This window comes from Emydura macquarii, unplaced genomic scaffold, assembly GCF_026122565.2.
Source record: "Emydura macquarii macquarii isolate MOO-44397 ecotype Brisbane River unplaced genomic scaffold, CSIRO-AGI_Emac_v2 contig_71, whole genome shotgun sequence".
In the NCBI taxonomy this organism is placed as follows: domain Eukaryota; kingdom Metazoa; phylum Chordata; order Testudines; family Chelidae; genus Emydura; species Emydura macquarii.
Window position 1 is genome coordinate 715,347 of NW_027130208.1, and position 27,961 is coordinate 743,307.

Here is a 27,961-nt window from a genome sequence, read left to right on the forward strand (position 1 = left end):
GTTGAAGGCCATGCTCAAAGAGTAGTTATGGGTGGTTCACTGCCGAAGTGCGAGGCCGTATCTAGTGGGGTACCACAGGGCTCAGTCCTGGCTCCTGTACCGGTCACTATTCTCATAGATTGCCCGGATGATGGAGTGACAGATGTTGATACACTTTTCAGCTGACACCGAGCTGGGCGGGGCAGCAGGCACCTAGGGGGGCGGCCCGGCCCTGGCGCTGAGCCCGCGTCCCTCCTGGCCAGGCACCAGGGCCAACCATAGAGCGGGACCTCCCGCGACAGAGACAGGCCGCACCAGGGCCAACCATAGAGCGGGACCTCCCGCGGCAGAGACAGGCCGCACCAGGGCAGAGACAGGCCGCACCAGGGCCAACCATAGAGCGGGACCTCCCGCGGCAGAGACAGGCCGCACCAGGGTAACCATAGAGCCGGGCCTCCCGCGGGCGAGCAGCGCCCGGCCCCGCCTCGCCCCGCCCCAGCGCGCGCCGCCCATACCATAGAGACGTGACGGCGCGGTGCGAGGGAGCGCGAGCGGCCTAGGCCCGGCTCCGGCTGCCCAGTCCGCTGCAGGTGGGCCGGAGCTGGGCCGGGTCCCCGGGCGTGGGGGGTTCGTCCGGGCTGGCTGGCGGGCTGGGTCCCCGGGTATTGGGGTTCGTCCGGCGGGCGGGCGGGCTGGGTCCCCGGGTATTGGGGTTCGTCCGGGGGGCCTCCCGCGGGCGGGCGGGCTGGGTCCCCGGGCATTGGGGGGTCCCCGGGCGTGGGGGTCTGGCTGGGGGGGGGGTGCCGGGTGGGGGAGGGGCGGCGGGTTCCGGCCTGCCCGGGCGATGGGGGCCCAGCGCTCCCCCGGTCGCCGGTGCCGTACCCCGCGTGGGCGCGTCCCCCCGGCTCACCCCGTCCCGTCCCGTCCCGTCTGTCTGGCAGGGCCGGCGGGTGCCGCGGCGCCATGGCCTCCCGCGCTGGGCCCTGGGCCGCGGGCACGGATGGCAGCGACTACCAGCACCGCGAGAGGGTGGCCTCGCATTACCAGATGAGGTAGGTGCGCGGAGCTGCGGGAGGGTGCGGAGCTGGTGTCTGTGAATGGCGGGTGGTTCCCTGGGCCCTGGCACGCGTCTGCCCCAGGGCACTGTGTGCTGGGATTCAAGGGGTCGTTGGGCCTGTCTGGGGGCCTGAAGGTGCCAGGGCTGGGCAGGGTGTGTGTCCAGGGCAGGTCTGTTATGCTGCAGTGTGGCCCCTCCCTGCTCACCCCTGTGAAAGCCAAAGGTGCTGAGCAGCCCAGCTCTGGGGTCAGGAGCAGCTCCCACCGGGGTGAGTGTTGCTGGCTGGTGCTCTGCTCCTGCCAGGGGTGTTCCCTCCACAAGCCAGGCTGCCCGTGGCTTTGGCTGGCGGGGGCAGGCGGCCAGCGAGGACCTAGTCTGACCAGTTCATTCTCTGTTGTCCCTGAGCCCTCTGCCTGGCAGGCCCTGAACAGAGCCCCCGGCAGGTGGTGGGAGGCCCAATCCTCCAGAGGAAGTGGCTCAGAGAGAGGTTTCACGCCCAGCAGCTGCTTCCCCATGGGACCTACTGAGCAGAAGCTGCTCTTCCTGCGTGGCTCACCCTGTTCTGTAGTCCTCAGGTTAGTGGGGCTCCAAGATCACACTCTGCTGGTGACTTCAGCTGTACCCCGGGAAGACACATTCAGTCAGTGGCTGGTTTGCAACCTCACTCTGTTGGGTTCCTGGGACCCAGCTTCCTTACAGCCTGCTGAAGTTCAGGCGGGTTTCACGTTCCAGAGGGGTAGCTGTGTTAGTCTGTATACAGCAAAAACAACGAGAGTCCTGTAGCACTTTAAAGACTAGGACATTTCTGTGGGCATGAGCTTTCGTGGGCTGCAGCCCACTTCGTCAGATGCAGGTTTCAGGTGCTGTCCACATCTCTTCCCAGCCTGGCTGCCACCTCTCCTGTTTCAGAGCCCTGCCTGCCCCTCCCCACTAGGCAACCGCTAGCCTGGGCCTTGCTTTCTCCCTCTCCGCAGTGTGGCACTGAAGTCAGAGATTAAGAAGCTGATCTACGTGCAGGTGGCCATCTGGCTGCTGCTCCTGGCCCAGATGTGCGTGGCCCACCTGAAGCTGCTGCCCCATGATCAGGTGGCCATGCCCTACCAGTGGGAGTACCCCTACTTGCTGAGCATCATTCCCTCTCTCTTCGGCCTCATGTCCTTTCCCCGCAACAACATCAGCTACCTGGTGCTGTCCATGATCAGCACGGGCCTGTTCTCAGTGGCACCCCTCATCTACGGCAGCATGGAGATGTTCCCCCTGGCGCAGCAGCTCTACCGGCACGGCAAGGCCTACCGCTTCATCTTCGGCTTTTCGGCCGTCTCCATCATGTACCTGGTGGTGGGCGTGGCGGTGCAGGTGCACGGCTGGCAGCTCTACTACAGCAAGAAGCTCCTGGACTCCTGGTTCACCAGCACACAGGAGAAGAAGAAGAAATGAAGAGGGGCTGGGAGCCACACACCTGCATGACTCAGTGGGGTGAAGGAGCATCCAAGCCATTCCTGGGGGGCTGGATGGCACCGTGTGGGTCCCCATTTTCAGGCAGCTCTCTAGGCTCTGCGGGCAAACACTGGAAGCTCCCTGGAGACAGGGCTGCCCTGACAGGCGTGCAGGCAGCACAGCTGGAGGGGAGGTGGCATGCGCTCAAGGGCTCCTCCAGCCCCAGCCCTGCTGACAGTGACTGAAGGTGGTTCAGTGGCTGCTGGGCCAGTGCTGGGGAGGAGGGCAGCTCCCAGACCAGTTCCTGACGTGAGCGGGGTCCCTGCACTAGATGTCTCCCAGCAGCACGTGTCTTGAGTGCCTCTGCAAAGGGTGGCATCGTGCTGGGGGGCTGGGATGGGGGGTGTGCATGATCGGAGTGGCCTCTCCATGGCCAGCCCAGACGGGGCACAAGGGAGCAGAAAGGCGCCGACCTCAGTGCCTCTGCCCTGAAGCCTGCTGACATGACAGCCCCAGGGCTGCAGACACGCTGGTGCGGCTCTGCTCGCTCCCACAGCGGCTTGGCTTGTGCCGAGCCCTGCACTGTGACATGCTGGACCAAGGTCTGGGTGAGGCCCGGTCTGCTCCAGCGGCCTGCCCGCATTGCCCTGTGGGCATGCAGGGACCTCGGGTTCCTTGCAGTAGCTCAGCCTCGGCTGGGGTGAATTCCATCCCGGGGGATCACGCCTCTGCCTGGGAATGAGCTGCTCAGGGGCCCCGCAGAGCCAGGCGCCTCCTAGCTGCCCACGCTGCTGGCTGCGAGGGGCTGGGCTGGGGAGAGCTTCGTCGGGCTGGCGCCCAACCCCCACCACTGGCACAAGCTTCTCCGCCCGCATGGAGTGTACAGAAAGGTTGGAATAAAGAGCAGCCTTGTTGAGCACACAGCCTCCTGCACACGCTTTTGGGGGGTGGGGGGGCAGATACCCCTAGCTGCCCTGGGTTGGTTGCTGTCCTTGCGTCTGTCCTGCTGTCAGGGAGCCCCAGAAATCCTGGGAATGACAGTGCCTGGCACCCCTGCTGATCTGGGATGTCTCCTTCCCTGCCCTGAGCATGTCTGTCCTTCCACTCAACCCCTGCCTATGCCCCTCTGAAAGGTGAGCCCCTTCCTGTCACCCCTCCTGAAAGCCAGCCATGACTGCCAGGGGCTCCTGGCCCCATGCTGTGTGGCGCCCTGGCCTGGTGGGCTAGCGGTAGGACAGGGACAGTGGGCTGAGACTGGTTCCCCTGAGGATGGCGGCACAAGCTGTGCACCCAGCCCTGGCCTCTGGTTGATGCAACTGGAGAAGGAAACGAGAGAGTCGCTCAGCCCAAGGCTGCCCTGCTTCTGCCCCCTTGCCAGGGGCTCTGCCTGTGCTCCCAGTCGCTGGGGCGAGGGGGGGCCTATTTCAGCAGCCTCTTAGACTGACCCCTCCCCGAGGAGGAGCGGCCCTTGGTGTGGAAGGAAGGTGGCCTTGACCAGAGGGTGCACCCCAGTGACAGGCCAGCAAGGCCGAAGAGGCTCCAGGGCCTGGCTGAGGAGTCACCCTGCATATGGGGCAGTTCTTGGGGTGTGTCTGGGAGGGTTGGGGGATGGAGCGCCAGAGCCCGGCGGCAGTGGTTCTGCCTTTGTACTGGGGCATCTACTTGTGCCCTGGGGGGCAGGAGCTGGTCTTGTGTCTGCGGCGGCCCGTGGCGGGGTGGCTTGCCTGTCCGTGCTGCTCTGTGTTCCTCTGGCAGGCCCCGGCCCAGCTTTGGGACAGGCTCTGGCAGGCCCCTGCAGCAGGCCAGGCCCCCGAGGGGTCTTGCTCTTCCCCCAGGGGAAGCCACGTGGCCTCACCAACCCCTTAGAGTGGCTCTCTGGGCCTGCAGCCCCCCTGCCTCATCCCGGGAGCTCCGGCCAGCGAGTCCCACGGAGACACCCTGGCAGAGACCAGTCCGGTCTCAGGGAGCAGCGCTGCCTCCACCACACGTCTGCAGGGACACGCGGCCAGCCCGGGCACCCGCCGGGTTTGTTAGCAGCCGGGCACGGCGCAGGAAGCTGGGTTAGCCAGCGAAAGGGAGGGTCTGGCCTGGGAGCCGGAACCCAGCCAAGCTGTAGGGACCCCATTGCTCCAGCTCGGTCTTCCTGTCGTCTGATCGCCTGTGTCAGACTCCCGGACTGCTTCCCCAGCCCCCACTTCACTCCCCCCTCAGCCCAGGCCTTTGTTCCCCACTGAGAGGCGGGGAACTCCTCCTCCCTGGGCGCACTGGTTGCTAGGTGAGCACACGGGCCATTGTCTTCGCAGGTGCTCTGCTGATAGGGGGATTAAGGGCCAAGCAGCTGCGTGACCCCCTACTTCTGTCTCCTAACTGCCCCCTCCCTGCAACAATGCAGCCTACGGGGAAACTGAGGCACACAGACTTCATCAACGTATTGCAAACTAATCCCACGGGGTCACAGCCCTCACAAGTGATGGGGGGGGGGGGCTCTGCTTTCACAGCAAGGGGCCAGCTCTGGCTGTGGGGGGTGCGGAGCCACAGGCTGAGCGCCCAGCAGGATCCCCGGGGCTGAGCCCGGCTGTCACGTGGGCCGGGAATGGAGGCCAGGTGCTGGAGCCTGCGTGGGTTTCGGTGCGTGCTGCCGCAGTCTCACAGGAAGCCCGAAATAAACCAGGTCAACCCCCGTGTGCCCGTGACCGCAGGCTGCCTGCTCGCACGCAGCTCGGGGGGGCAGGGCGCTTTGTGGGCACAGTCTGCCTCGTGGGAGGGGGTGTCCAGCGCCCAGCAGGCTGGCTCCGATCCAGCCGGGCCCCGGTGCGGGAGCGATGGGAATCCTTCTCAGCAGCGTCTCCTGGCCCTGCGGAGCGGGCGCTCCCGGGTGGAAAGGGAAGGGAAAGGGCTGGCACGCCCCGCCCCACCCCAGCCCACCCCGGGGTTTGTTCCTCCCGTGGGTCCCCAAGCCATCGCTGCCCGGAGAGAGGGGCGAGGTGCTGCTGCCGGGTGGGTGCCTTGGGCCCTGCGCCGGGCACGGCTGGGCGCCCGGGACTCTCCCTGCGGGCGGGTTTGTGGCCCCCTTGCCCCGCGGCTCCCAGGAGAGGGCCAGGCTGTGCCCCCAGGTGTGAGCTGGCCGCTGAACTGCCAACCCCGGGCGCCCACTCTGGGACCGCCTGCCCGGGGAGGGGGGGACGGGGCTCCCGTGTCGCGGAGCGCCCCGCCATCCTGCCGCCCGTCCCCGCCGGCCCCGGGCGCCGGCCAGCCACGTCTGCCTCGGCGGGGGCGGCCCGTGCCAGGCGGGGGGCGAGAGGCAGAGCCGGCCGGGGGGCGGTGACTCACCGGGACGCTGCCGGGGCGGGCGCAGCGCGCACGCTGCTGGCAGGAATGCGGCCGAGCCGGGCGGGCTGGAGGAGCGGCCGGGCCGGGCCGGGCCGAGCCGCGGACAGCGCTGCCGTCCCGGAGCCGGCCCGTGTGTGTCCCAGCGCGGCCATGCGCCAGCCCCGCTGAGCCCCCGCCGATGGGGCGCCCGGCGCCCCGCGCCCTGCTCCTGGCCGCCGCCGCCTTCGCCCTGCTCCTGGCCGCGCCCCGGGCCGGAGCCCCGCGCCCCAGCGCCCGCCTGCGCGTCATCGCCAACTTCGTAAGGACCGACGGGGCGGCCCGGCTCAGCCCGGCCTGGAAGGGGGGGCCGGGGCGCAGGTGTTGGGGGGCGGGGGGGGCGCAGGCAGGGCCCGATGGCCGTGCGGAGAGGCAGGCGCGGCGCGGCGCGGCGCGGGTCCCCCGGCTGTCGGCAGAGGCCGGGCAGTGCGCGCTGGGTCCGGCCGAGCGCGGGGCTGGGCTCCGGCCCGGGCAGGGCAGGGCCCGGAGGGGATGGTGCGGGCCGCAGAGGACAGCGGGGTGGCGCAGGTCGCCGGGCGCTCGGCCGCCGGGCACAGGCAAACGCCGCCTGCCTGTTCGCGAAGGGCTCCGTGTCCGTTTCCATCTCGGAGCGGAGGCCTGGGCTCCCCGGAGCTGTGGGTCTGGAAGGGTTGGGGGCTGGCAGGACTTTCACCTGGTAGGGCCCCGCGGGGGGCTTAGGGCGCCGGGCTGAGCTTTGGTGCCCGCTGGAGACGCGGGCGAGGCAGAGAGCGGTTTGTCCGTCTGTGGCCATCCTGGAAAGGGCGAGTTCGGTGTCCGCAGCCCAGCGGCCGCCCGTAGCTGGATGTCAGGGCAGTAACTGAGCCTTTGTTTGACTGCCTGGGTCGGCAGATAGCGAGAAACCGGCACGACGAGAGAAGGACAAAACCTGGCGAGGCGCAGGCCTTAGCCGCCCCGGTTGGGCGGAGGACAGAGGTCAGCCCTGGATTGCAGGGTCGGGGGTGAGGAAGGGCTAGAAGCCGGTAGATTCAGGAGCTCCGTCTGTCTCGGGAGCAAAGCCAGGTGAAGGGGTGACGGGATCACAGGCTCTCGGCACCGTAAGGGGCTCTGGGCCGGCAGATCTGCTCTGCTCTGGCAGGAGCCAGTGGCTGGAAGCTGAAGGCAGACACGTTCAGACTGCAAATAAACGCTCTAACCGGGGGTAATTCACATGGGGAGCAATGGTCCCAGGCCAGGCTGCCGGAGGGGGCTGGCTGTGTGGAGAGCTGTCTGTGCAGGCTGTTGGGGCGGGTCTCTGGCCGGGCTGCGCAGGGGCAGACTAGGTGAGCATTGTCCGCCCTTCTGGCCTTGGGGTGTGGGACTGGAAGCCGGGCGCAGGTTAAACGGGGAAAGGAACCCCTTCTTTACGCCTGCTGCCCCAAGGAATCCGAGACGCCAAGAGCAAGGCAGGATCCTGAGCAGGGCAGGGACGCTTGTGCAAAGAACGAGGGTGCCCGTGTTACGTGGGGAGAAGAATCAGTGCGCGGGCACTGCTGTGCCCTGAGGGCTCCAGGCGTGAGCCGAGCGCCGGGGGCAGGAGAGTGTTCCAGGATTGCAGGGCTGCTCCTGGGAGCAGTTGGTGCGGGGTACTGCTGGCGGGGAGAGGGGGATGGATTCCCTGGGGCCACAGGGGCCAGGGGATGGATTCCTGGGGGGAGGGGGAAGAGGAGGATGGATCCCCTGGTCCTGCCGGGCTGAGGAGGGGGTCACTACACGTGGTTTACCACTGTCCTCTGTGAGGTAATCCCCGGGGCCATGTGTTTTTGGCTGTGCAGCCTGACCATGCCAGGCTTGGCCCCTGGGCTTCTCAGCTCTCCTTGGCCGGCTCCGTTCTCAGCCAGCCCTTCGCCCCACAGCCAGGCCGTGGTTTGGGGGAGCTGGCTGCATGGCCAGAGGCCCTTTGCCCAGCAGGCAGATGGTAGATGGGCCTGTGGGTAGGAGGGCAGTGACCTTGTCTGGGACACAGGCTGAGTTAAAGAGGCGCGGAGGGGCCTGCTAGCTTGAACACCAATCCAGAGAGCAGCTGCGTGGGTGGCCCTGCCCGTGGCACCCCTGGGGTCCTGCCGGGGGCACCGGTTGGCATGACATTACGCAGGGTAGAGCCATGACACTAACCACAAATCCTGTCCTCGGCTTGAAGGCCAGGTGGTGTTTGTACAATGGCGCTAAATGAGGCTGGCTGAGAAGCAGTTCCTGCACCCAGCCGGTACAGCCCATGTATAAACACTTCCCAACAGCCGGCCCCGCAATGCTCGCCCAGCCCCTGGTCGGCTCCCATGTGGCCAGCAGGGATTAGCACTGACCCTTGAAAACCAGCCTCTTTATGTCTTTAGCAAACCCGTGACGTCACGGCACCGCTCAGCCCTTAGCCGGGGCCAGGCGAGGCAGTGCCTCACCTAGCCCCTTGTTCACTGCGTCTGGTTTGGGTTACTTCAGACCAAACGGCCCCAAGGGAGCCCTGGCGCTCCCCGGGTGACCTCCTGAGCTTGCTTGGTCACCGGCCGTGGGTGGGCCTGTGGCTCGCGCCGCTATCCCCACTCCGTGTAAAGCCTAGTTCACCAGGTCCCATGTGGGCTGTATCCCCACAGCCCCAGAGCCGGGTGCCTGCATGGAGTGGCCCCCAGGGGAGCACGTGGCCAGCAGCCCCAGGGCATCTTGGCTGCTGACGTCAGAGCCGGGGAGGCCCCGTGCCCAGTCTCAGCCTCCCCCTCCAACCTGGGGCTGGGGGCGGGGACAGGCCTCTCCACCTTCCCCAAGCAGGAAACTCGATGGGGGGGAACCTGTGCAGGGGGCGTGGGCTGTGGTCGTGGGTGCTGGGTGCCGTGGGTTGCATGGGGGTTCTGAGTGCTGGGAGCTGGGCGAGCATTGGGGGCTGCCGGCGGGTGCTGGGGGTCATGGGAGGGGTGCTGGGTGCCATCTGTTGACCAAGGCCTCCTGCACTAACACGTCTCCCTGTCCTTTGCTCACAGGCCTGCAGAGTCAGAGGTAAGTAAGCGCACTGTGTTGTTGGGGCTGCCTGGGGGGCAGGGGGGCAGCACTGCTCAGTCACTCCCTCCTTCCACCTGGGGCGGGGTCCCAGCACTCTGCCCAGCTGGGCTGCACTGGGCCGGGGCAGTACTTGGAATCTGCCAAGGGAAACCCAGAGGCTGCATTCAGTGGTGCTGCCCCCGCAATTCCCCAGCAGGGCACAAGGGGGTGCTGCGCTGTGGGGGGAGGCTGTGCAGTGGGGTGGGGCCAGGGAGCGCTGTGCAGTGGGGCTGGAGGGGGTGCAGTGGGGCAAGGGCTCAACGGGGATGCTCTCCCCGCACCGGCTGACCCCAGTGGCCTCCATGGGCCCTGGCTCCCTTGCCCATGGCCATGGAGATTGGGCGCCGCCCGAGCCCCGCTTCGGGGTAGGGGGACCCACAGAATTCCTGGCAAGGAGCCCAGAGGGGACCCATAGGGCTGGCTTTGGTGGGGCATACAGGGGGTGGTCCCAAGGGTGGGACCCGGGGGCTGGGCGAGGCTGGGGGCTGCCCCATGTGTGTGGGGAGCTGAGGCTGGTGCGCTGGAGGCCGGGGAGTCTAAGTGCGGGGCATGCCCCGCCCAGCCCCTCGCCCATGCCACCAGCAGCCTGGCTGGCAGCCCACAGTCCCAGCAGACGGGGGGTGCTGGCTGCCTCTGACGCCTCTGATCCTCTTCTCCAGTGGACAGCACCCTCTCCAGGCCCCCGTGCCACCGGCAGGCGCAGGACGGACTGGCCATGCCCCTGCCAGCCCTGGCTCTGAGCACGGCCCAGCTGTGCCAGGCCACGCACGACTGCCAGCCGTGCGTGCGTGTGCGCCTGGCCCTGCACACAGCAGGTACGTGGGCAGGCCAGCCTTACCGGCGCCCCATTCTAGAGGGGGTTCCTGCGGCCCCCTGGCCTCCATGGGCCCTGGCTCCCTTGCCCCATGGCCATGGAGATTGGGCGCTGCCCGAGCCCCGCTTCGGCGTGGGGGACCCACAGGATTCCTGGCAAGGAGCCCAGAGGGGACCCATAGGGCTGGTTTTGGTGGGGCATACAGGGGGTGGTTCCCCGGGGTGTGTTGCTCCCAGGAGGTGGGGGTGCTGCAGAGGGGCCCTTGGCAGAGCCTGCTGTGAATTTGGGGTTCACCCCTCTCCCCCTCCAGGGCTGGAGAGCATCCATGGACTGGAGCTGCATTTCCTGGTGCTGGGCTCCAACCGGGGCAGCTGGCTGCAGGTGTTGCGGCGACGCCAGGAGACGGCAGGCTCCCTGGTGAGTCCGTGTGGGGGGGCGCCCAGGGCTCCTTCCCTCTTGGGCTGCGGGGCGGGGGGCTGGGCGGGGGGCTGGGCAGGGAGCCCTTGGAGCCCCGCCTGCTGTGGTACTCGGTGTGTCGGTCACCGATGTTTATCAGTGTAGGCTGCGTGCGTGTGTCCCTGTGTAGATGCTGTCCCAGCTCTGATCAGGAAACTGAGACGGCTCTCACGATCGAATGAGTCGACATGACCACAGATTAGCTGAGCAACGAAGGCACCCAGGCCAGGTTTATTGCGTGCGGCACAATGAGAAATGACTTAGAGTATCTCTGGGTCAGTTTCATATTGGCGGCGTTACAATGGCCTCGGCCCAACGGCGGGACTTTCCGTTATCCCCTAGACCGGACGCCGGTATTACCTGACACCCTCTTTTATACGCTGTTACATACACTTGCGTTCTGCCCCCTTTCACGTAGGTAGTTGCTATCCTCTTGACGTAGTCTAATACCACCTTTTCCCATTGATTGGCTGATTTGGTCACCGCCACTCCATGTATCATTTCTATCCATAGAAGTGTCATTTCAGAGAGTTAGTATCTTGGTACCTCCTATACCTGCTACATATTTTAGTAATATTGTGACAGTCTTACAATCTTGCAGTATCAGCACTTTCCTGTACCAGTTTCAGTTAACTTGAGTGACCCCTTATACTTCTGTTCACTCGGCTTTTTCCATTTAGGCCTTAGCCCGTTTTACAGACCTTAAGCTCTGATTTCTTACTACACCTGCTAATGGGGTCTCCCCAGAGAGACAGACAGGGAAGGCAGTGGGGGGCTCCTGTGGTGGTGCTGTGCTGGTGGTGGACTTGTGGGGGGAGGGGGCTCTGGGGCTGGGAGCTCCCAGGGCAGGAGTGGGGGGCTCACGGGGTGGGGGCTCACCCCTCGCTCTTCCCACAGTGGCAGGTGCAGCTGGACTGTTTCCCAGTGGAGAGCGGGCACCGGGTTCTGGTCTCGCTTGGCACCATCCCTGACCGGGGGCTGAGCCTCAACCGGAGCCACCTGGTCCGTGCAGAGCAGGCAGGTGAGACGAGGTGGGGGCGGGGCGGGGCTCGTGGGGCTGAAAATCCCACCCTTCCTGGGGAGACCTGGGTCCAGGCAGGAATGGGAGGGGCTGCCACGCATCAGCTCTGGGGTGACGGGGGCCTCTGGGGGCAGCTGTGTAGGGTTGTCTGTAGGGGGGGCTGTGAGCTCTGTGGGGAGGATCAAGGGGGGACTGGGGAGGATTGTGGGGGTGCTGTGGGGAGATCGGGGGGTGCTGTGCCGGGTTGGGTCCCGAGGCAGCCTGTCCCTGGGGCTGGCTCTCTAGTGCCGAGCTGGTTCGGCCCAGCGGCGAGGCCATGCCCCGGCTCTGCGTGCGGGGGGAGCGCACGGCGTGGGGCGTCTCACTGCTGCACACGCTGGTGCAAGGGCGGGTGTGGCGTGGGCGGGTGGGCGGGCGCAGGGCACCCCCGTGCTGCCCATCCTCGTCCTCCTCCGCCTCTGCAGGCCCCACGTTCAACTACGTCTGGCTCCCCGAGGCGCGGGCCATTGAGGTGGAGGTGCCCGCGGGCGCCCACATGGTGCGGCTCTGCCACCAGCTGGTCCTGGAATGTGAGGAGCTGCCGAGCCGCTTCCACCAACAGGTGACGAGTGCGGGCCCCAGGACACTCCCCCCGTGTCCCCCCCCAGCCCCAGGACACTCCCCCCGTCCCCCCCCAGCCCCAGGCCCAGTGGGAAGGGCCCTGGCAGTAGCTGTGCCTGGGCCGGGGCGTCTCCCGCTCTTGCACTCCCAGCGGGGGTGAGAGGCCAGCTTGCCTGGGAGCTGCCCGAGGGGCCAGGCCCGGGGTCCCTGCCGGGGTCGGGCCAGGCTCCATCGTGTGGCTCTGCCGCCCTCACCCCCTGCCGCCTGCGTCCCTGCCTGCAGGTGCTGGTGTCCGGGAGTCGCCGTGTTGTGCTGCCCTATGAATTCCTGCTGCCCTGCCTCTGCATCGAGGTACGTCTGCGTCTGCCGGCCAGGCAGCGCCCGCCGGTGCATGGGTCCGGCCTGACTGCATCCCACACGGGCGTGCGGGGGGGGCGCAGGACTCCAGGGCGGACGGGGCCTGGATGCAGGGGGCGGGGTGGGGGGCAGGGGTCAGTGCAGGGGGTCAGGTGCAGGGGGCAGGGGTCGGTGCAGGGGGCAGGGGTCGGTGAGGGGGCAGGGGGGGGCAGGGGGTCGGGTGAGGGGGTAGGGGGGGGCAGGGGGCTGGGTCGGGGCGGGGGTCGGGTGCAGGGGGCGGGGGTCGGTGCAGGGGGTTGGGTGAGGGGGCGGGGGTCGATGCAGGGGGTGGGTGAAGGGGGTCGGGTGAAGGGGGCGGTCGATGGGTGAAGGGGCAGGGGTCGATGCAGGGGGTGGGTGAAGGGGCAGGGGTCGATCGGGTGAAGGGGCGGGGGTCGATGCAGAGGGTCGGGTGAAGGGGCGGGGGTCGATGCAGGGGGTCGGGTGAAGGGGCGGGGGTCGATGCAGGGGGTCGGGTGAAGGGGCGGGGTCGATGCAGGGGGCGGGGGTCGATGCAGGGGCTTGGGTGCAGGGGGCAGGGGTCGGTGCAGGGGGTCCCATGCAGCAGCTGGCTCAGCACCTTTTCCCCTTGTCTCCTCAGGCCTCCTACCTGCAGCGCGACAGCCTGCGCACCAAGCGGTGCCCCTTCCAGGACCAGCCGGCAGCTTGTGAGTCGCCTACCCCAGGGCCTTCGGGGGTTGAGGCTGGAGCCTGGGGCGGTGGGGAGGGGGCTGGAGGAGGTACAGGGGTGTGAGTCCTGCTGGGGGGACCTGGCCACCCCCTGTCCTGAGCAGGAAGGAGCCTTGTCTGTGCTGCTGAGGCTCAGCTCCCCGACCGCCCCCAGCAGCATAAGCCAGGCCTTGCAGGCCATGTACAGTTAGTGCCAGGCGCTGGCCACCCCCCGGGCGTCCCTGGAGCGCAGAATTCACAGCTCTGCTGCTCCCAACGGAGCGGGGCTCCCAGTGACCCGGGCCAGCGCCCACGCGGCACACGGCCCGCCCGTGGTGTCTAGGGGCAGCCAGTAACAGCTGGTTCAGCAACGAGCAGACGACTGGAAAAACGCAAACGTAGCGCCCGACTTCAGCAAAGGGAAGAAGGCGGATGCGGGGAACTACAGCCCGGTCAGCATCACCGCACTCCCCGGAACAATCCTGGGGCGGGTCCGCCAGGAATCCATCCTGAGGCCCTTGGAGGAGAGGAAGGTGATCAGGAACAGGCAGCATGGCTTCACCACGGGCAAGTCATGCCTGCCCAACCTGATTGCCTGCTACGAAGAGGTGACTGGCTCTGTGGATGTAGGGAAGGCGGTGGACGTGATATACCTTGACTAGCAAAGCTTTCGATACAGTCTCCCACAGTATTCTTATCAGCAAGGTAAAGAAGTCTGGGTTGGATGAATGGACTATAAAATGGATAGAGAACTGGCTAGATCACTGGGCTCAACAGGTAGTGATCAATGGCTCCATGTCTAGCTGGCAGCCGGTCACAAGCAGAGTGCCCTAGGGGTCAGTTCTGGGGCCGGTTTTCTTTAACATCTTCATTAATGATCTGGAGGATGGGGTAGATTGCATCCTCAGCAAGTTTGCGGATGACACTAAGCTAGGGGGAGTGGTAGATATCCTGCAAGGTAGGAATAGGATACAGAGTGACCTAGACAAATTGAAGGATTGGGCCAAAAGAAATCTGATGAGGTTCAACAAGGACAAGTGCAGAGTCCTGCACCTAGGACGGAAGAATCCCATGCACAGCTACAGACTGGGGACTGACGAGCTAGGCAGCAGTTCTGCAGAAAAGGACCTGGGGGTTACAGTGGACAAGACGCTGGATATGAGTCAGCAGTGTGCCCTGGTTGTCAAGAAGGCTAATAGCATATTGGGCTGCATTAGTAGGAGCGTTGCCAGCAGATGGAGGGAAGTGATTATTCCCCTCCGCAGTGAAAAGGCGCAGAGTGTCTCTGTCCCTGCAGAGCCCGGTGTCTGCCGTGCGCACCGGACAGCCTGCCGCGTGCCTGTCCAGAATCTCCCCGGAGATTGTGCAGTCCCTTGAGCAGCATTGAGCTCAGCCTGGGGAGAGGAGATGTGCTGGGAGTTGCACACACAACCAGAGAGAAACAGCAGTTACCTGGAGGAAACCCAGTTCTCCCCTCGTGGTGCCAGCCCCTGTAAGGACCCGATGTGGAGGGTATGCGGGGGTCTCCGTCCGCGTGAGCTGCACAGACACCTCAGAGTGACGGCGTGGCCGAGCGATGCAGGCTTTCCGTACAGACCTCACCCAGTGCTCTGCGGCAAACCGGTCTGGAGCTACTGGAGCCAGGAGATGCCAGTGCGCTCTGCCAGCTGGCACCCAGCGGCCCTGGCTGTGCCGGTGACCCAGGGCAAGGGGAGGGGGAGTGCCTGAGTGTGAGGGGGGAGTGGGGCAGGGTGTGGGGCCACCTGGAGCCTGCCCGTGCCTCTGGCTGACGCCTCTCTGCCCCACAGACGGCACCGAGCTCTGGGCATCCATGCAGTTCCGTGACTACAGCAGCAGCCGGGATTCCCAGATGGCCATGGTGCTGAGCGCCCGCTGCCCGCTCCACCCGACTGCCACCCTGTGCTGGAAGGAGAGTGACGCCGGGGCTTCGCCCTGCCACAGCTTCCCCAACTCCACAGCCATGGAGTCTGATCGGGTAAGGGACCACCCGGAGCACACGGTCACACGGGCCTAGGGGACTGGCTCCTTGCGCCCCAGTCTGCAACAGGAGGGAAAGAGCTGCCTGCTCCAGGGCGCTGCAGCTGGCGGGACGCATGCCACGGCTAATCAGCCTGGGCCTTTCCACGTGCCAGTAAATGGCAGAGGCTTGGTTCACACAGCGCTGGGTGCCCGGTGGTGTATCGCGCCCGTCCAGAGCATCGAGTTCAATGAAACTCAAGAGTTCAGGTAAATGCCCCCAGCAGGCAGGGAGATGGGCTCCGACACCCAGGAGGAGCGGGGTCCCAGCTCTGAGCACACGTGGAAGGGGAGTTTGGGGCTGACAGGCACCCGCCCCCCTGCTCCCTGCATATTCTCCAACTCCTCTCATCTTCTCCCTGAGGCCCTGGCCCCTGCTCTGTCCCTTACTACTCTCAGCACCCTGAATGATCTTGTAGATTTTAGACCACTTAGAATCGAGCTTGAAACAGAAACCTGGGCTTCACCTTAGCTCTATAACAGGACGACAATTACCTAACTCAAAAAGCATTGCATCCAGCCCCGGGGGACTTCTATATCAGACCTCATCTTGGCAGATAAAGAGGAACTGCTCACAGAACTAAACATTAATGAGGACTTAGGTGCAAGTGACCATGACCTGCACATATTTATAATGTGCAAACAGAATAAAGTCCAGACCAGTAACAGAGATACTTGGTGCTTTAAAAGGGCCAATTTCACGAAACTGAAAAAAATTATGAGCCAAATCAGCTGGGAGGAAATATCAGAAAAATGTGACTGACAGCTGGGAATTGTTTAAGAACATTTGACTAGATGCCCCAAAAGCCACAATCGAGGAAGAAGACCTTGTTGGTTAAAAACTGACCTGGTGTAGAAAGGAGCTGAAGGCAGATACAAAAATGAATGATACAGATACACATAACTCATGGAAGAAAGGGGAAGTTGACAATAATGAATAAGCTAGAAACTGTAGGAAATTGATAAAGGAAGCAAAGGGACACAAGGGAAAATCTATGGCCAGCAGAGTTAAGGACAATAAGAAAGAGTTTTTTAAGTTTATTAGGAGCAAAAAGAATTTTAACAATGGTATTGGTCCATTACTAGATGGCAATGGTAGAATTATGAAGAATAATGCAGAAAAGGCAGAAGTGTTCAATAAATGTCTGTCCTGTATTTGGGGGAAAAACAGATGATGTATCATATCACATGATGAAGATAACACTCTTTCCATTCCACTAGTATTTCGGGATGTTAAAACAGCAGCTACTAAAGTTAGACATTTTAAAATCAGCACATCCAGATAATTTGCATCCAAGAGTTTTAAAAGAGCTGGCTCAGGAACTCACTGTACCATTAATGTTGATTTTCACTAAGTCTTGAAACACTGGGGAAATTCAAAGCTTAACATCTTTTTTTAGTGAGATGGCAAGTTTGGCTGATAAAGGTAGTAGTAAAAACAACGAGAGTCCTGTAGCACTTTAAAGGTAATAGTGTTGATGTAATAGACAAAGGGGATGTCTACACTTAAAATGCTACGGAGGCAATGCTGTAATGCTTCAGTGCAGATGCTACCTATGCCGACAGGAGGGGTGGATGTCCGCCTAGGTAATGCACCTCCCCAAGAGGCAGCAGCTAGGTTGACAGAATTCTGCCATCAACCTAGTACTGTTTACGCTGGGGGTGAGATCTGCATAGCTACATCTTGCAGGGGGTGGGTTTTTCTCACCCCTGAATGATGTAGCTATCGCAATGTAAGTTACCAGTGTAGGCCAACCCTTTGACCTCTCTAAGGCAATTGACTTGGTACCACTCAGCATTTTGATTACAAAACTAGAATGATATAAAATTAACATGACACACATTACATTGATTAAAAACTGGCTAACTGATAGGTCTCAAAATGTAACTGGAACCAGAGACTCATCAATGGGTGGGTGTTGTTCTAGTGGGGTCCCACAGGGGTCGCTTCTTAGCCCTACACTAACTAACATTGTCATTAATGACCTGGAAGGAAACATAAAGTCATCACTGATCAAGTTTGCAGATGACACAAGTGGGGGAGTGGCAAATAATGCAGAGGACAAGTGACTGAGACAGAGGGAACTGGCTCGCCTGGTAAGGTGGACTCAAGCAAACAATAAGGCATGGTCTGTCCTACCAGCATATCTCGGTGTATCCCTCCCGTTGGCGTAAGCAGCATCTTCACTAAGCACTCCACCGGTCCAGCTGTGCTGCTGCAGGCTGTTGGGGCAGACAAGCCCTGTGTGGTTTAGCACAGCTCAACAGAAATGTGTGCATCGAGGAGCAAAGACCGGCGGCCACCCCGCCAGGCTGGCACTGGCCGAGGGACTGAAGGAGGTTTGGGGCTGGGGGATAATCAGCAGACTGTGAGCTCCCAGTGGGTGATGTAGCTGAGAGAGCTCGGCTGATGCTGGGGTGCGTGAACAGGGGACGCTGGAGCAGGGAGGCTCTTTTATCTGTGTGTGGCACGGGTGTGACCGCTGCCGGAATCCCACACCCAGCTCTGGTGATAGATGGCGCGGGGTCAGAGAGGAGCCGTGTGGGTGAGAAAACCTGCCCTCGAGAGAGCTGCCTCTCAGGAGCTAACAGGGAGAAGGTTCAGGCTGAGTCGCTCCCAGCTGTAGGTAGAGCCCCGGGTTTTCACAAATACAAATAACACGAGATAAACCAAGAATCAACAGACCGGAGACCTGCAGCGCCCTGCTCCGGGCATCGTAACGTGGCACCCTGGCACCCTCCTGAGCATCCTGCTGCCCCATGCACCCGGCTGCAGTGCCCAGAGCAGGTAGCCGGGCCCAGCCTGCGGGACAGGACAGGAGCTGCTGCTGCTGCAGGGTCGATGGAGTTTGTTCTGTAATACACCCCCCGAGGGCCTCCAGCCCTGCCCCCACCGCCGCCCCGGGGCAGGACTGAGCCCCTGCCTGGCTAAAATGGGTAAAACAAAGTCACACAAGTTTTGTGGGGCTGCCTGGGGAGCCGGGATCTGCCAACGGCTGCTTGGGCTGGCAGAGAGGCGGGACGCCAGCCACTGGCTGGAAGCGGAAGCGTGGCAGAGTGGGGCTGGACGGAAGGCGTGTTCGTTTACCAGTGCGGGGAATCCCCCGTGGGACAGTCTCGCTCAGCGCTGGATGTTTGCTAGCAGCTCTGCTCCAGGGTTACTGGGGGGCCGGACTCTGGCCTGCTACACGGGTCAGACGAGGGGGTCCCAGTCTGTGAAGGGAGTGGGGAGCTGCAGGACCAGTGCCCCATCCCATAGCCCTGGGGTTCCCGGGGTGCAGCCCCCTCTCCCCAGTGCTGGGCCCAGTCCGGTGCTGAGGGTTGGCTGCCTGGCCCTGAGGCCCCGTCTCCTGCTGCCAGCACCACTGTGCCCCCAAGTGCTGGGCCCGGGAGCCAGGGCTGCCCCTGAGCAGTCAGCTCCACTGGGGTGTGGGGAGGGGGCGTGCAGAGCCGGGGGGGCTGTCCCCTGTGGGCCCAGGAGATAGAGGGGAGTCTCTCCCCCACTTGTCTTGGGCAGGGGCACAGGATGGACCCTGTGGGCAGGCTCCCCATGTCGTGCTGGGGCAGGGCTAGCTCCGAGATAATAACTGTGGCCTGGTTCTCCCAGGGCTGGCGTGGGGCAGAGGCTCTGCAGGCCCCTGGGCGGGGGGCAGGATGGGGCAGGAGCTGGGGCACAGGCAGGGAGGCAGTGGGTGCCCCCCAGGGGAGGTGGGGGGAGCTGGGGGTTAGGAGGTGCCCCTCGGGGGGGGAGGGGGGGGCTGGGAACGGGGGTGCCCCAGCAGTGAGGGCCAGCGGCAGTCGGTGACATGCTCCCTGCTCTGGTCTAGGCCTACAGAGTGGAGAAGGTGGACGTGCACCCCCTGCTCTGCTTCGAGGTGAGCCCCCCACATGGCCCCGCGCCCCCTCGCTGCAGGACTCCTGCTTCCCCGGGATCGCTGGCGGGCTGGCTCTGGGGCAACGTGCTGCACCCAGCCCCTGGCGCGACCCCTCCTGCCCGGCCGCTGGCCCTGCCCTTCCTGGCACCCCAGCAGGGACCCGGCCCAGGGATCCCGCCCCTGCCTACAGCACCTGGCACCTGCCCTCCGTGGCTGCTCCCCACCCTGCCTCGGTTGCCAGCAGGCCCCGGGAGCGGGCAGGCCGGGTCGCAGAGCTGTACTGCTCCGTTGGCGCTCGTGGCTGTCCCTCCAGGGCAAAGGAAGCCCAGCCCCATCCGCGCTGCTGGAGTTTCCACCCATGCCCGCTGCCATGCCCCCTCCACGAGGAGCAGCCCTGGTCCTGCCACCAGACCCGGCCCCCAGGCTCACTGCCCTTCCCCCCCCTGCTCGCCATCTGTGGGGCTGGGCCGAGCCGGGGCTGGGGCCACTCGGCAGCGCGGCAGCCTGCCCGGCAGTGCGCGCGGCAGTAGCCTCCGCGCTCAGTGCCCGGCACAGGCGGCCCAGCTGCGGTGCAGCCGGCGAAGGCCGAGCCCTGGCCGGGCTGGAGGGTGCGGGGAGGAAAGGGGCTTGGTCTCCGTGAGGGGCCTGTCTGGTGACTCCCTGTTTCTCTCCCAGTTCTCCTATGGCAACAGCAGCCACGTGGAGTGCCCGCACCGGCAAGGTGAGCCTGCTCTGCCCGCTCTGCAGAGGGGCCTCTGGGCTGGGGGATCTCCGGGGGGCCCAGAGGCGTACGTCATTCTGCGGGAGCCTGTGGGGGGATGGGGTTCGGGGCACCAGCTTCTTAGCGTGGCTGTTACCAGCTGCCCCCCATGCCTGCCACTCAGTCTGGCAGCAGGACCCGCTGCCCCACAGTGGCTCTTTGGGCGGGTTCAGGGTCTGCTGGGCATGAGGGCTTAGGGGCAGCGAGACTGGCACCTTCTCTCTTACAGCCTGGCGGTGCTGGGCACTTCCCGGGGGTCCCTGGGGCCCATGGGCTGAGCTCCCTGTGCGCAGCAATGGCTCCCTTAGTCCCAGGATGCAACCTGCTCTGGGGGGGAGCAACTGCCTGGCAGCCCCGCACAGTACAGCACCTCCTGTGGGCACGAGGGGGCCCAGCGCTCACGTCCCCACATGACACAAAGCGCCAGGGCCTTTCCTGAGCATACGGAGCTGGGGCTGCTGCCCGTCACTGTGGTCTCTGGCTAGGGGTGTGTGTCTTCTCTCCTGTGACCGATGGCGCAGTAAGCCACTGCGCACCCCCCAGCGCCGTGCTGGGGCCAGCACGGACTGAGGGGAGAGCACCCCTCGCTGAGCCTCCACCCGCTCCCTGCAGCCCCCGGTGAGTTCCTGGGGTGTCTGTTGAGGGGCAGTTGTTTTGTGATCCGGCGTCAGACAGCGCAGCGTAGAGAGTCTGCGAATCCATGGTCACACGAGGGCAAAGGACACACACGGACTAACCTCTCCCTTCCCGGGGCTGTCCAGGCCTGGCCCTGCTCAGGGATCATAGCCAGAGCCCCACAGACGCCTGCAGGCCCTGGGCAGGTGGGGGCCTGGCTTGGGGCATTCAGGCCCATGAGTGATCCCCCCCACCCGCTTTGTCCTTGTAGACACTGCCTGGAACGTGTCCGTGAGCATCCGGTTCCTGCAGCTTCTTCTGCACATAACCTCCACTGTCCCCGCGTCCTTCAGCGCGGCCCTGTGCCAGCAGCAGGGCAGCCAGTGCGAGCCAGCGTCGCCCGTCTACACCGTCACATGTGTAAGTGTCCCGGCCTGCCAGCCTGGCGCTGTGGGACTCCTGCGCTGGCTGGCAACGGGGGGCCTCTGTGCTCGCTGCCAGCGAGTGCCTTGGCCTCAGGCCAGCGGGCAGGATCAGAGCGCCCTGCGCCCAGCCAGGGCCTCCGCCGGAGGGTGGGGGGGGCAGCAGGTGCTGTTTGTTTAACAGCATCCTTCTTGGTTTGCAGCCGGAGAGCTTCGCCCCCCAAGAGCTGACGCTGCTTCTGCCGGTGCAGATCCTGGGGGACTGTGTGCTGGTAAGGCTCCCCCCGACCCCTGCCCCGTGCTGCCCCCTTCACACGGCTCTGCCCTCACCTTCCCCAGCTTGGTGCCCATCACTGCAGTATCTGAGCCTCTGGCATCACAGCGCGCCCAGGGTCAGAACCCCCGATCCCTCACAGCGCCCCTTCCACCACAGTGTCACAGCCCCCTCAGAGCCCCCCTCGGGATCCGCCCCAACGTGCTCTCTCTGCCCGGCAGGTGTGGCGCTCCGATGTGCCGTTTGCCCGGAAGCAGCTCCTGTGCCCAGATGGTGAGTGTGGCCCCACTCGGAGCCGGGGGGGGGAGCCGGGGTCAGAGAGTTTCGGGACAGGAGGGAGCAGACGGCCCGTCTGCCCTCGCGTAGGCCCCAGGCCCTGGAACGAGACCCGGGCGTTAGAGCCGCCGGAGCCCGGCTGTCATGTGCCACAGGCCGAGAACAGCAGGGGCGAGTGTCTGGGGCCGGGGCCGCGCAGCAGCCGGGAAATGATTCCATGAGATGCACCCGGATACTCCCGGCAAGTGTCCCGCATCCCACGTGCAGAGGGAGGTGACCCCCCCGAGGTCACGGCCGGTCTGACCTGCGGAGATCCCCCCCAATCCCCGTGGGGCGCTGGGTTAGCCCTGAGCAGGGGAGTGAGAAGCAGCCGCCAGGCACCTGAGAGGGCGAATGCCCCGTGCCCCCCCAGCGCCCTGCCCAGCGTCCCAGCTCCAGCCACGGCCCCCCCTTGCTTCTGAGGCCAGAGCACACGTGGGTGCGGAGGAAATGGCTCTCCGGGTGCAGCAGGAGCTGGTAGGTGTCAGGCTGGCTGGGCTGGGCAGCGCCTCTCACCCCGCTTCCCTCCCAGTTGCTCGCAGGCGCTTTGGGCTGCTCGCCCTGGGGCTGGCCCTGGCTCTGGGTCTGCTGGTCACCGTCCTGCTGCGGAGCCGCAGGAGCCTCCGGAAACTAGCCACAGGTGAGGAGCTGGGATCCTGGGGGTGGGGGCAGGGAGCCAGTGGGGGGCTGGGGGCAGGGGCCTGGAGGCTGTGGAGGGACTTGAAGAGGAAGCGGCATGGAAGGGAGCAGGGGGGGCCTGGGTGGCTGGGCAGCCGGCTTGACTCAGTGGTGAGGGGCCCTGTATGTGCCCGGTGCCCGTCCCGGGAGCTCCTGCAGCCAGCCCGCTGTGGGCAGGGGCGTAGGGAGGGTCTCCAGCGCCCGGGGACCAAGTCTGCCTTTGCACCCCCCAGGCCTCACGCTCCCACCCAAGCAGGGCAGGAGGGGTCCCGGTGTCGCGCCCCCCGCAGCTGCCCCAGGGAGGGGGCGTCTACCTGCAGAGGGGGCGTGAAGCGTGGGGGGGGGCAAATGCAGGCTTGTCTCCACTGTCCCCCCTTCCCCACACTTAGCCGGCGCGCGGCGCCCACCTCTCCCGCTGCCCCACTGCCCATGGATGGGGCTGCGTCAGCCCCCGGCCTGGGGAGGGGGCCCCTCAGAGGTTCCTGCCGTCCCTGCCCCCCACCCCCTCCAGCACTTGCCCGCCACTCCAGCCTGGTGCCGGCTCGGAGGGGGTAAGTGCGCTCCGGGCCAGCCCTGCAGGATGGGCGGGGGCGCAGGAGGGTCTGCACCGCTCAGCCTCCTGTGCCCCCACCCACTGTGCATCGTGAAGGGCCGGCCTGGTGCCCCCCCCGCAGGCCGGCGCCCTGGGGCCTGGCCCCCCCTTGGTACGCCCCTGGCTGTGGGAACTCAGCCAGGCGAGGGGCCCCAGCAGCCAGGCAGAGCCCTGGGCAGGCGGAGAAGCCGTGCCACTGACCCCCCGTCTCTCCCTGCAGCCCCCCGGGGCCGTCGGCCCGTCCTGCTGGTCTATTCCCCCGACTCGGAGGAGCACAAGACTCTGGTGTGCGCCTTGGCGGACGTGCTGCGCTCGGCGCTGGGCTGCGACGTGCGGCTGGACCTATGGGAGACGGGCAGCGTGGGGCGGCTGGGCGTGCTGCCCTGGTTGTACGCCCAGCGGGAGCTGGTGGGCCGGGAGCGGGGCACCGTGCTGCTGATCTGGAGCCGAGGCAGCGCCCAGCTCTACCAGCTCTGGCTGGCGGCGGCCGCAGGCAGCAGCGGCTCTCCGGACCCCCGTGACCTGTTCGGCGCCGCCATGTCCTGTCTGCAGGGCGAGCTGCAGGGGGCTGGGCGGCCGGGCGACTGGGCGCTGGCCTACTTCAGCGACCTGTGCAGTCGGCGTGACGTGCCGCCGGCCCTGGGCCTGCTGCCCTGCTACCGCCTGCCGCGGGACCTGCCTGGCCTGGCGGGCGTGCTGCAGGGCAGCGCCCAGCCCCCCGGCTGGCTCCGGCCCAGCATCCTGCTGCACCGGCTGCTCAAGTCTGAGAAGAGGAAGGGCCTGCAGAGCAGGGTGGAGCTGTGCCGGCTGCTGCAGCCCAAGGAGGCGCTGCGGGGAAGAGCCTGTGGGCGCTGCAGCCCTGCGCCCGGGGCTGTACGTGGCGTGATTGGGACAGAGGGCCCTGGGGCTGTGGCCAGGCTGCCCTGGAGATCCTAGAGCAGGGCTGGTGGGGACATGGCTGGGCTCCAGGGACACCGAGAGGTGCCAGATCCATTCCTCTAGGACAAAGGAGTCTGCACGGGGCCCAGGAGAACCCAGGTGTCCTGGCAAGCGGCAACTGTGAGCCTGGATTTGGGGAGGGCTGAGAAGCTGCCTGGTGCAGGATCTGCCAGGGCAGAGGGGCTGGGACATTTGCCCTTGTGCTGCCGGTTCTTGGGCTGGGCCCTGCCCCATCCTCTGGTGACCATCGTGGGGTCTGTGGGGTCTGTTGCCATGGCTACAGAGACTATATGGCCCTGAGGGCCGGGCCCCAGTGGAGGGGGGTGGGGCTGTATGGGCCTGGCTGGAGGGGTGCAGAGTCCTGTGTGCCCTGTGCCATGCTCTCACTGCGACCCCGCACAGGGGTGGGAGCCGGGCTTGGGGGGAGCTGCCCTGCAGGGGGGCTCTCGGACCGCAGCATGGACATTGCTGTGTCGGCCCAGCCTGCCCGGGCCTGGCCGGCGCAGCTCGTGAGGCAGGCAGAGCCGCCGGCTGGCCGGGGGGCAGGCGCTGGCCGTGGAGGCGTCTCCGTGTGAATAAACGAGTTTATGGCCTGCGAGACTCGGCTGATCTGTCTGGCAGTGGGGACCCGGGGCCGGGCCTGTGCAGGGGGCCCCTTGGGCAGCTCCTGGTCTCACCCCACCCGTGCCAAGCCCAGCAGCCAGTGTGAAGTGTCCTGACGGGCCTGGTGCCCCTGGCGAGCTGCTGCTGCCCCAAGGGGAGTGGGGCGCTGGGACTTGGGCTGAGGCCGCGCCTCTCCTCCGTCTTCCAGGCCTGGCCCAAAAGCAGCAGGGCCCTGCCCCCCACGACCTGCCCCCCACGACCTGCCCCCAGCTGTGCTGCACCAGGGCAGGCACGGGCAGCCCCGGGGGAAGGTGCTCCCTGGCAGACCAGCCCAGTGTGGAGGCACACACCCTGGAGTGGCACCACACTGCTCCCGCCTGAGTGGCTCTGCCGTCCTGCTGTGCTTTGTGCACGGCCCGTGCCCAGCCAGCCCCTCCCTCCCGGGCTCTGGGCAGGAATACGGGGCAGAAGGGGGAGCCAGGCACCACGGCTTGGCCCTGCCACGTGGGGTGGGAGCGTACCGGAGCACTGCTTTCCCTGCCGCAGGGGCGCTGCCCGACGCGCCACAGCAGAAAAACTGACAAAAGCAGCTCCAGAAACGGAGACCTTGGACGTGAATGCGTCTAAACTGACGATGCAGGCAGCTTAATAAAGCCGAGGAAAGAGCGCTGCTGTTCTCAGGCTCCCCAGCACGGCGCAGCGTCTCCAGGCTGTCCCCAGGGGAGGTGTGCAGGCCCTGAGGAAATGGGGGTGCAGAGCTGACGGGAGATGCTATAGGGCAGCTCTCCCCAGACCGCAATGGGAGTCAAGCCTGGGCCTGTTGAACCTGGAGGTCCAGGAGAGGCTGCAGCAGCTGTTTGCTGTCGGAGAAGCCCCCCTCTGTCCTGGTACATTTCCCTCTCTGTGTGCTGCACCTGTCTCCTGTCCACTCTCCTTCCCCGTACAGCCTGCAGTATTCCCCTGCTGGCCTCTGCTAAGGGCTGGGCTTGCGGGACCTTGCAGAACATGTCCTCCTCTGTCCTTTTTCTCCTCCTCTGGGGCAGTTGTTCTGCTGCTGTGGAGGTGGCCCTGCAGCTAGAGCGCCAGGTACCATTGCCAGGGTAGCAGGAAAGGACAGCAAAACCTACCAGTCAGTGTTCCCCCACTTCCTCGCCACCCTGAAGTGTTACATTTATTGACACTTCTGCTTCAGAGTGCCTCTCCTGCCCAGCCCTGGGGAGTGTGACCGCCAGCGTGAGGAGACAGGAGGAAATGACTCAGTGGCATGACATGCTGGGTGTTGGCCATGGGCACCATTTTCCACAGGGGGTGGTGCTGGTAGCTGCTAGCTCACTGCCGCGGGCACAAAGACAGGGAGCGTAGCTGCTGCTGGCATCCCGAAGTTGCCTGCGCCCCTGTGCTGCTAGTCTGTTTATGGCAATGGTGTGAGGGTTCAGGGCATAGGCAGTCTGGCCTAGTAGTCACAGCTGGGCTGAGCTCTCCCAACAGGCACTGGAAGTGGCAGATAGGAGCTGGAGGAATTGCAAGAGCCAGGTTCCGTAAGCAAGAGACAGGATCAGGCTAGCGCTGGAGACTAGAGAGACAGTAGAACCAGAGAAGGTGAGGGCTGGACGGGACCTCAGGAGGTCACATCTAGTCCAACCCCTGCTCAAAGCAGGACCAACCCTGACTAAATCATCCCAGCCAGGGCTTTGTCAAGCCACAGCTCAAAAACCTCTAAGGATGGAGATTCCACCCCCTCCCTAGCTAACCCATTCCAGCGCTTCACCACCCTCCTAGGGAAAAACTTTCCTAATATCCAACCTCGACCTCCCGCCCTGCAACTTGAGACCATTGCTCCTTGTTCTGTCATCTGCCACCACTGAGAACAGCCTAGCCCCATCCTCCCTGGAATCCCCTTTCAGGTAGTTAAAGGCTGCTATCAAATCCCCCCTCATTCTTCTCTTCTGTAGACTAAACAAGCCTAGTTCCCTCAGCCTCTCCCCATAAGTCTTGTGCTCCAGCCCCCTCATCATTTTTGTTGTCCTCCGCTGGACTCTCTCCAACTTCTCCACATCCTTTTTGTAGTTGGGGGGGGGGGGGGGCCAAAACTGGACACAATACTCCAACTGCGGCCTCACCAATGCCGAATAGAGGGGAATGATCACTTCCTGTGATCTGCTGGCAATGCTCCTACTAATGCAACCCAATATGCTATTAGCCTTCTTGACAACCAGGGCACACTGCTGACTCCTATCCAGCTTCTTATCCACTGTTACCCCCAGGTCCTTTTCTGCAGAACTGCTGCCTAGCCCGTCGATCCCCAGCCTGTAGCTGTGCATGGGATTCTTCTGTCCTTAGTGCAGGACTCTGCACTTGTCCTTGTTGAACCTCATCAGATTTGAATCTCAGGGATCAGGAATTCAAGTAAAGGCTGCCATTGCAGCAGGCCCAAGTCTGTGACTGCCCCGACACCTTCCTGGGCCAAGCCCTGGGGTTAAATAGGGCGTTTGGCCAATCCGAGGGCTGCAGGATCCCTTCCCTGCGGTCTCGGGTGGTATGGTACGTCCTGTGGCAGCTGCTCACCACAGTGCTCCCTGGCTGCGTCTCTGCCTGGCCCCCCGTGGCTCTGGGGGCGTCTCAGCTGGCCCAGGCTCTGCACACCTGGATTCTAGGCCTGGGACCTTAGGGCCGGCTGACGTGAGAAAGCGTCCTACCCCAGAGGAAGAAATCAGGCACCTGCCGGAGGGATTCCAGTGTGGCTCGGTGGGAGTTTCATCCAGCTCCCGCAGGAGGATTCAAGGGACATCCCTGTACACAAAACAAACGGCGCCACGTGGCTCCTGCCTAACCACAGAGGGGAATGAGAAGCTGGGGAGAGCTCTGCCTCTCTGGCTGTATCACGGCCTCCTGTAGTACGAGCCCACTAACCACTGGGCAATGGCTGTGTCTTGCTAAGCTGGGAAATGGCTTTACACACCAAGCCCAGGTTCCTGCCCTTGCTCGATGGGCAGGACTGGCTGCACTGTGGCTTGTGGCCTGTTCCCCGTACTCTTCCTCCTCCTCCTCCTCCTCCTCCCTGTTGTGGCAGGGCCCCGGGACTCCATCTCCTCAGCAGTATCTGGGATGCCAAGCACAGCAGGCAGCGCTGTAAAAACAGCAGGTCAGCCGCTTGGCACTGGCTCGACTGGCCGCCCTGGTCTTCTGCTATGCCTGCTGCAGCTCCTCGGTTCTCATGTGGCCGGTCCCTTCGCCTGCATCCCCTGTGCACTCTGCTTGTAGATGTCCATGTTTCTACGCTGGTTCGGAGCTGTGCCCGCACAGCCTCTTCTCCCCCCAGCGCCAGGAGATTCAGTAGCTCCTGGCCACTCCAGGCTGGAGCGTGTCTGCAGCGTGCAGCTGACATGGCTGCCGGGCAGTTGTGCGTAACCCTGGAGCGCGGAGAGAGATGTGCTCGCCACGCGGCTCAGCCAGGAAAAGGGGTTTCAGAAGTTCACAGGCGTTGCAGGGGGGTCTGGGCAGGGGCATTCACAGCTGTGCCCAGAGCAGTCCGTCTCGGGCATTGTGGGGAGCTCCTGGAGGCCTGCTGTGCGTCCCCTCAGTACAGTGACCGGGCTCGGGAGGGAGCTGGTGCTGCTCTGTCGGCGTAAGGGGCGCTGGGACGTAAGTGTAGACACTTGCACAGCTGGTCGCTGCGCGGCGGCTTACACAGCACAGGCCTCTGTTCCTGACGGACTGGAAACGGCTAAGGAGCTGCCGCCTCCCGCGTGGTCCAGCTGTTGTCTCACTGCTGTGGTTACACGGGCCCCAGCCGGGCGGTGTTCTCTGATGTCAGCCTTACCGCAGCCTTCTCCAGCTGACGGGCAGCTAGCAGCTCAGCAGTGCAGGGCCCCGGGGCCAGGGAACTGGACCGCTCAGCGTGCTGGGGGAGATGACTTGACGTGACCCGACTGTCGTGCTTCAAAGGCGTGTGGCCACATAACTGGCCCTCAGTGCTTGGAGGGCTGCTCCGGCCCTACTGTGCCTGGAGCC

General features: G+C 64.6%; 2 protein-coding genes across 2 annotated transcripts; both read left to right on the forward strand.

Annotated features, from left to right (window-relative positions):
• The first annotated feature begins 456 nt into the window (after nucleotides 1-456).
• JAGN1 (jagunal homolog 1) lies at nucleotides 457-3,901 on the forward strand. The gene is made up of 3 exons (XM_067540704.1): nucleotides 457-569; nucleotides 921-1,031; nucleotides 2,011-3,901. The coding sequence occupies exons 2-3, from the start codon at nucleotides 943-945 to the stop codon at nucleotides 2,471-2,473; spliced, it is 552 nt and encodes a 183-aa protein (XP_067396805.1). The 5' UTR covers nucleotides 457-569; nucleotides 921-942; the 3' UTR covers nucleotides 2,474-3,901.
• Nucleotides 3,902-5,396: 1,495 nt separating this feature from the next.
• Nucleotides 5,397-24,149, forward strand: IL17RE (interleukin 17 receptor E). Its single transcript, XM_067540720.1, has 16 exons — nucleotides 5,397-6,101; nucleotides 8,827-8,842; nucleotides 9,544-9,699; nucleotides 10,009-10,115; nucleotides 11,052-11,175; nucleotides 11,640-11,776; nucleotides 12,058-12,126; nucleotides 12,773-12,839; nucleotides 14,649-14,836; nucleotides 18,705-18,752; nucleotides 19,428-19,473; nucleotides 20,399-20,547; nucleotides 20,753-20,821; nucleotides 21,045-21,096; nucleotides 21,671-21,778; nucleotides 22,629-24,149. Exons 1-16 carry the CDS (start codon nucleotides 5,982-5,984, stop codon nucleotides 23,342-23,344), a joined length of 2,172 nt encoding a protein of 723 aa, XP_067396821.1. The 5' UTR covers nucleotides 5,397-5,981; the 3' UTR covers nucleotides 23,345-24,149.
• Nucleotides 24,150-27,961: the final 3,812 nt, after the last annotated feature.

Excerpts from the sequence above, each read along its gene's own strand:
- JAGN1 (XM_067540704.1), top strand. The coding sequence starts at position 943 with ATGGCCTCCCGCGCTGGGCCCTGGGCCGCGGGCACGGATGGCAGCGAC. Across the intron at positions 1,032-2,010 it reads GCCTCGCATTACCAGATGAG|TGTGGCACTGAAGTCAGAGA; the intron begins GTAGGTGCGCGG and ends CCCTCTCCGCAG.
- IL17RE (XM_067540720.1), top strand. The coding sequence starts at position 5,982 with ATGGGGCGCCCGGCGCCCCGCGCCCTGCTCCTGGCCGCCGCCGCCTTC. Across the intron at positions 11,176-11,639 it reads GGTCCGTGCAGAGCAGGCAG|GCCCCACGTTCAACTACGTC; the intron begins GTGAGACGAGGT and ends CCGCCTCTGCAG. Across the intron at positions 20,822-21,044 it reads TCCTGGGGGACTGTGTGCTG|GTGTGGCGCTCCGATGTGCC; the intron begins GTAAGGCTCCCC and ends TCTGCCCGGCAG.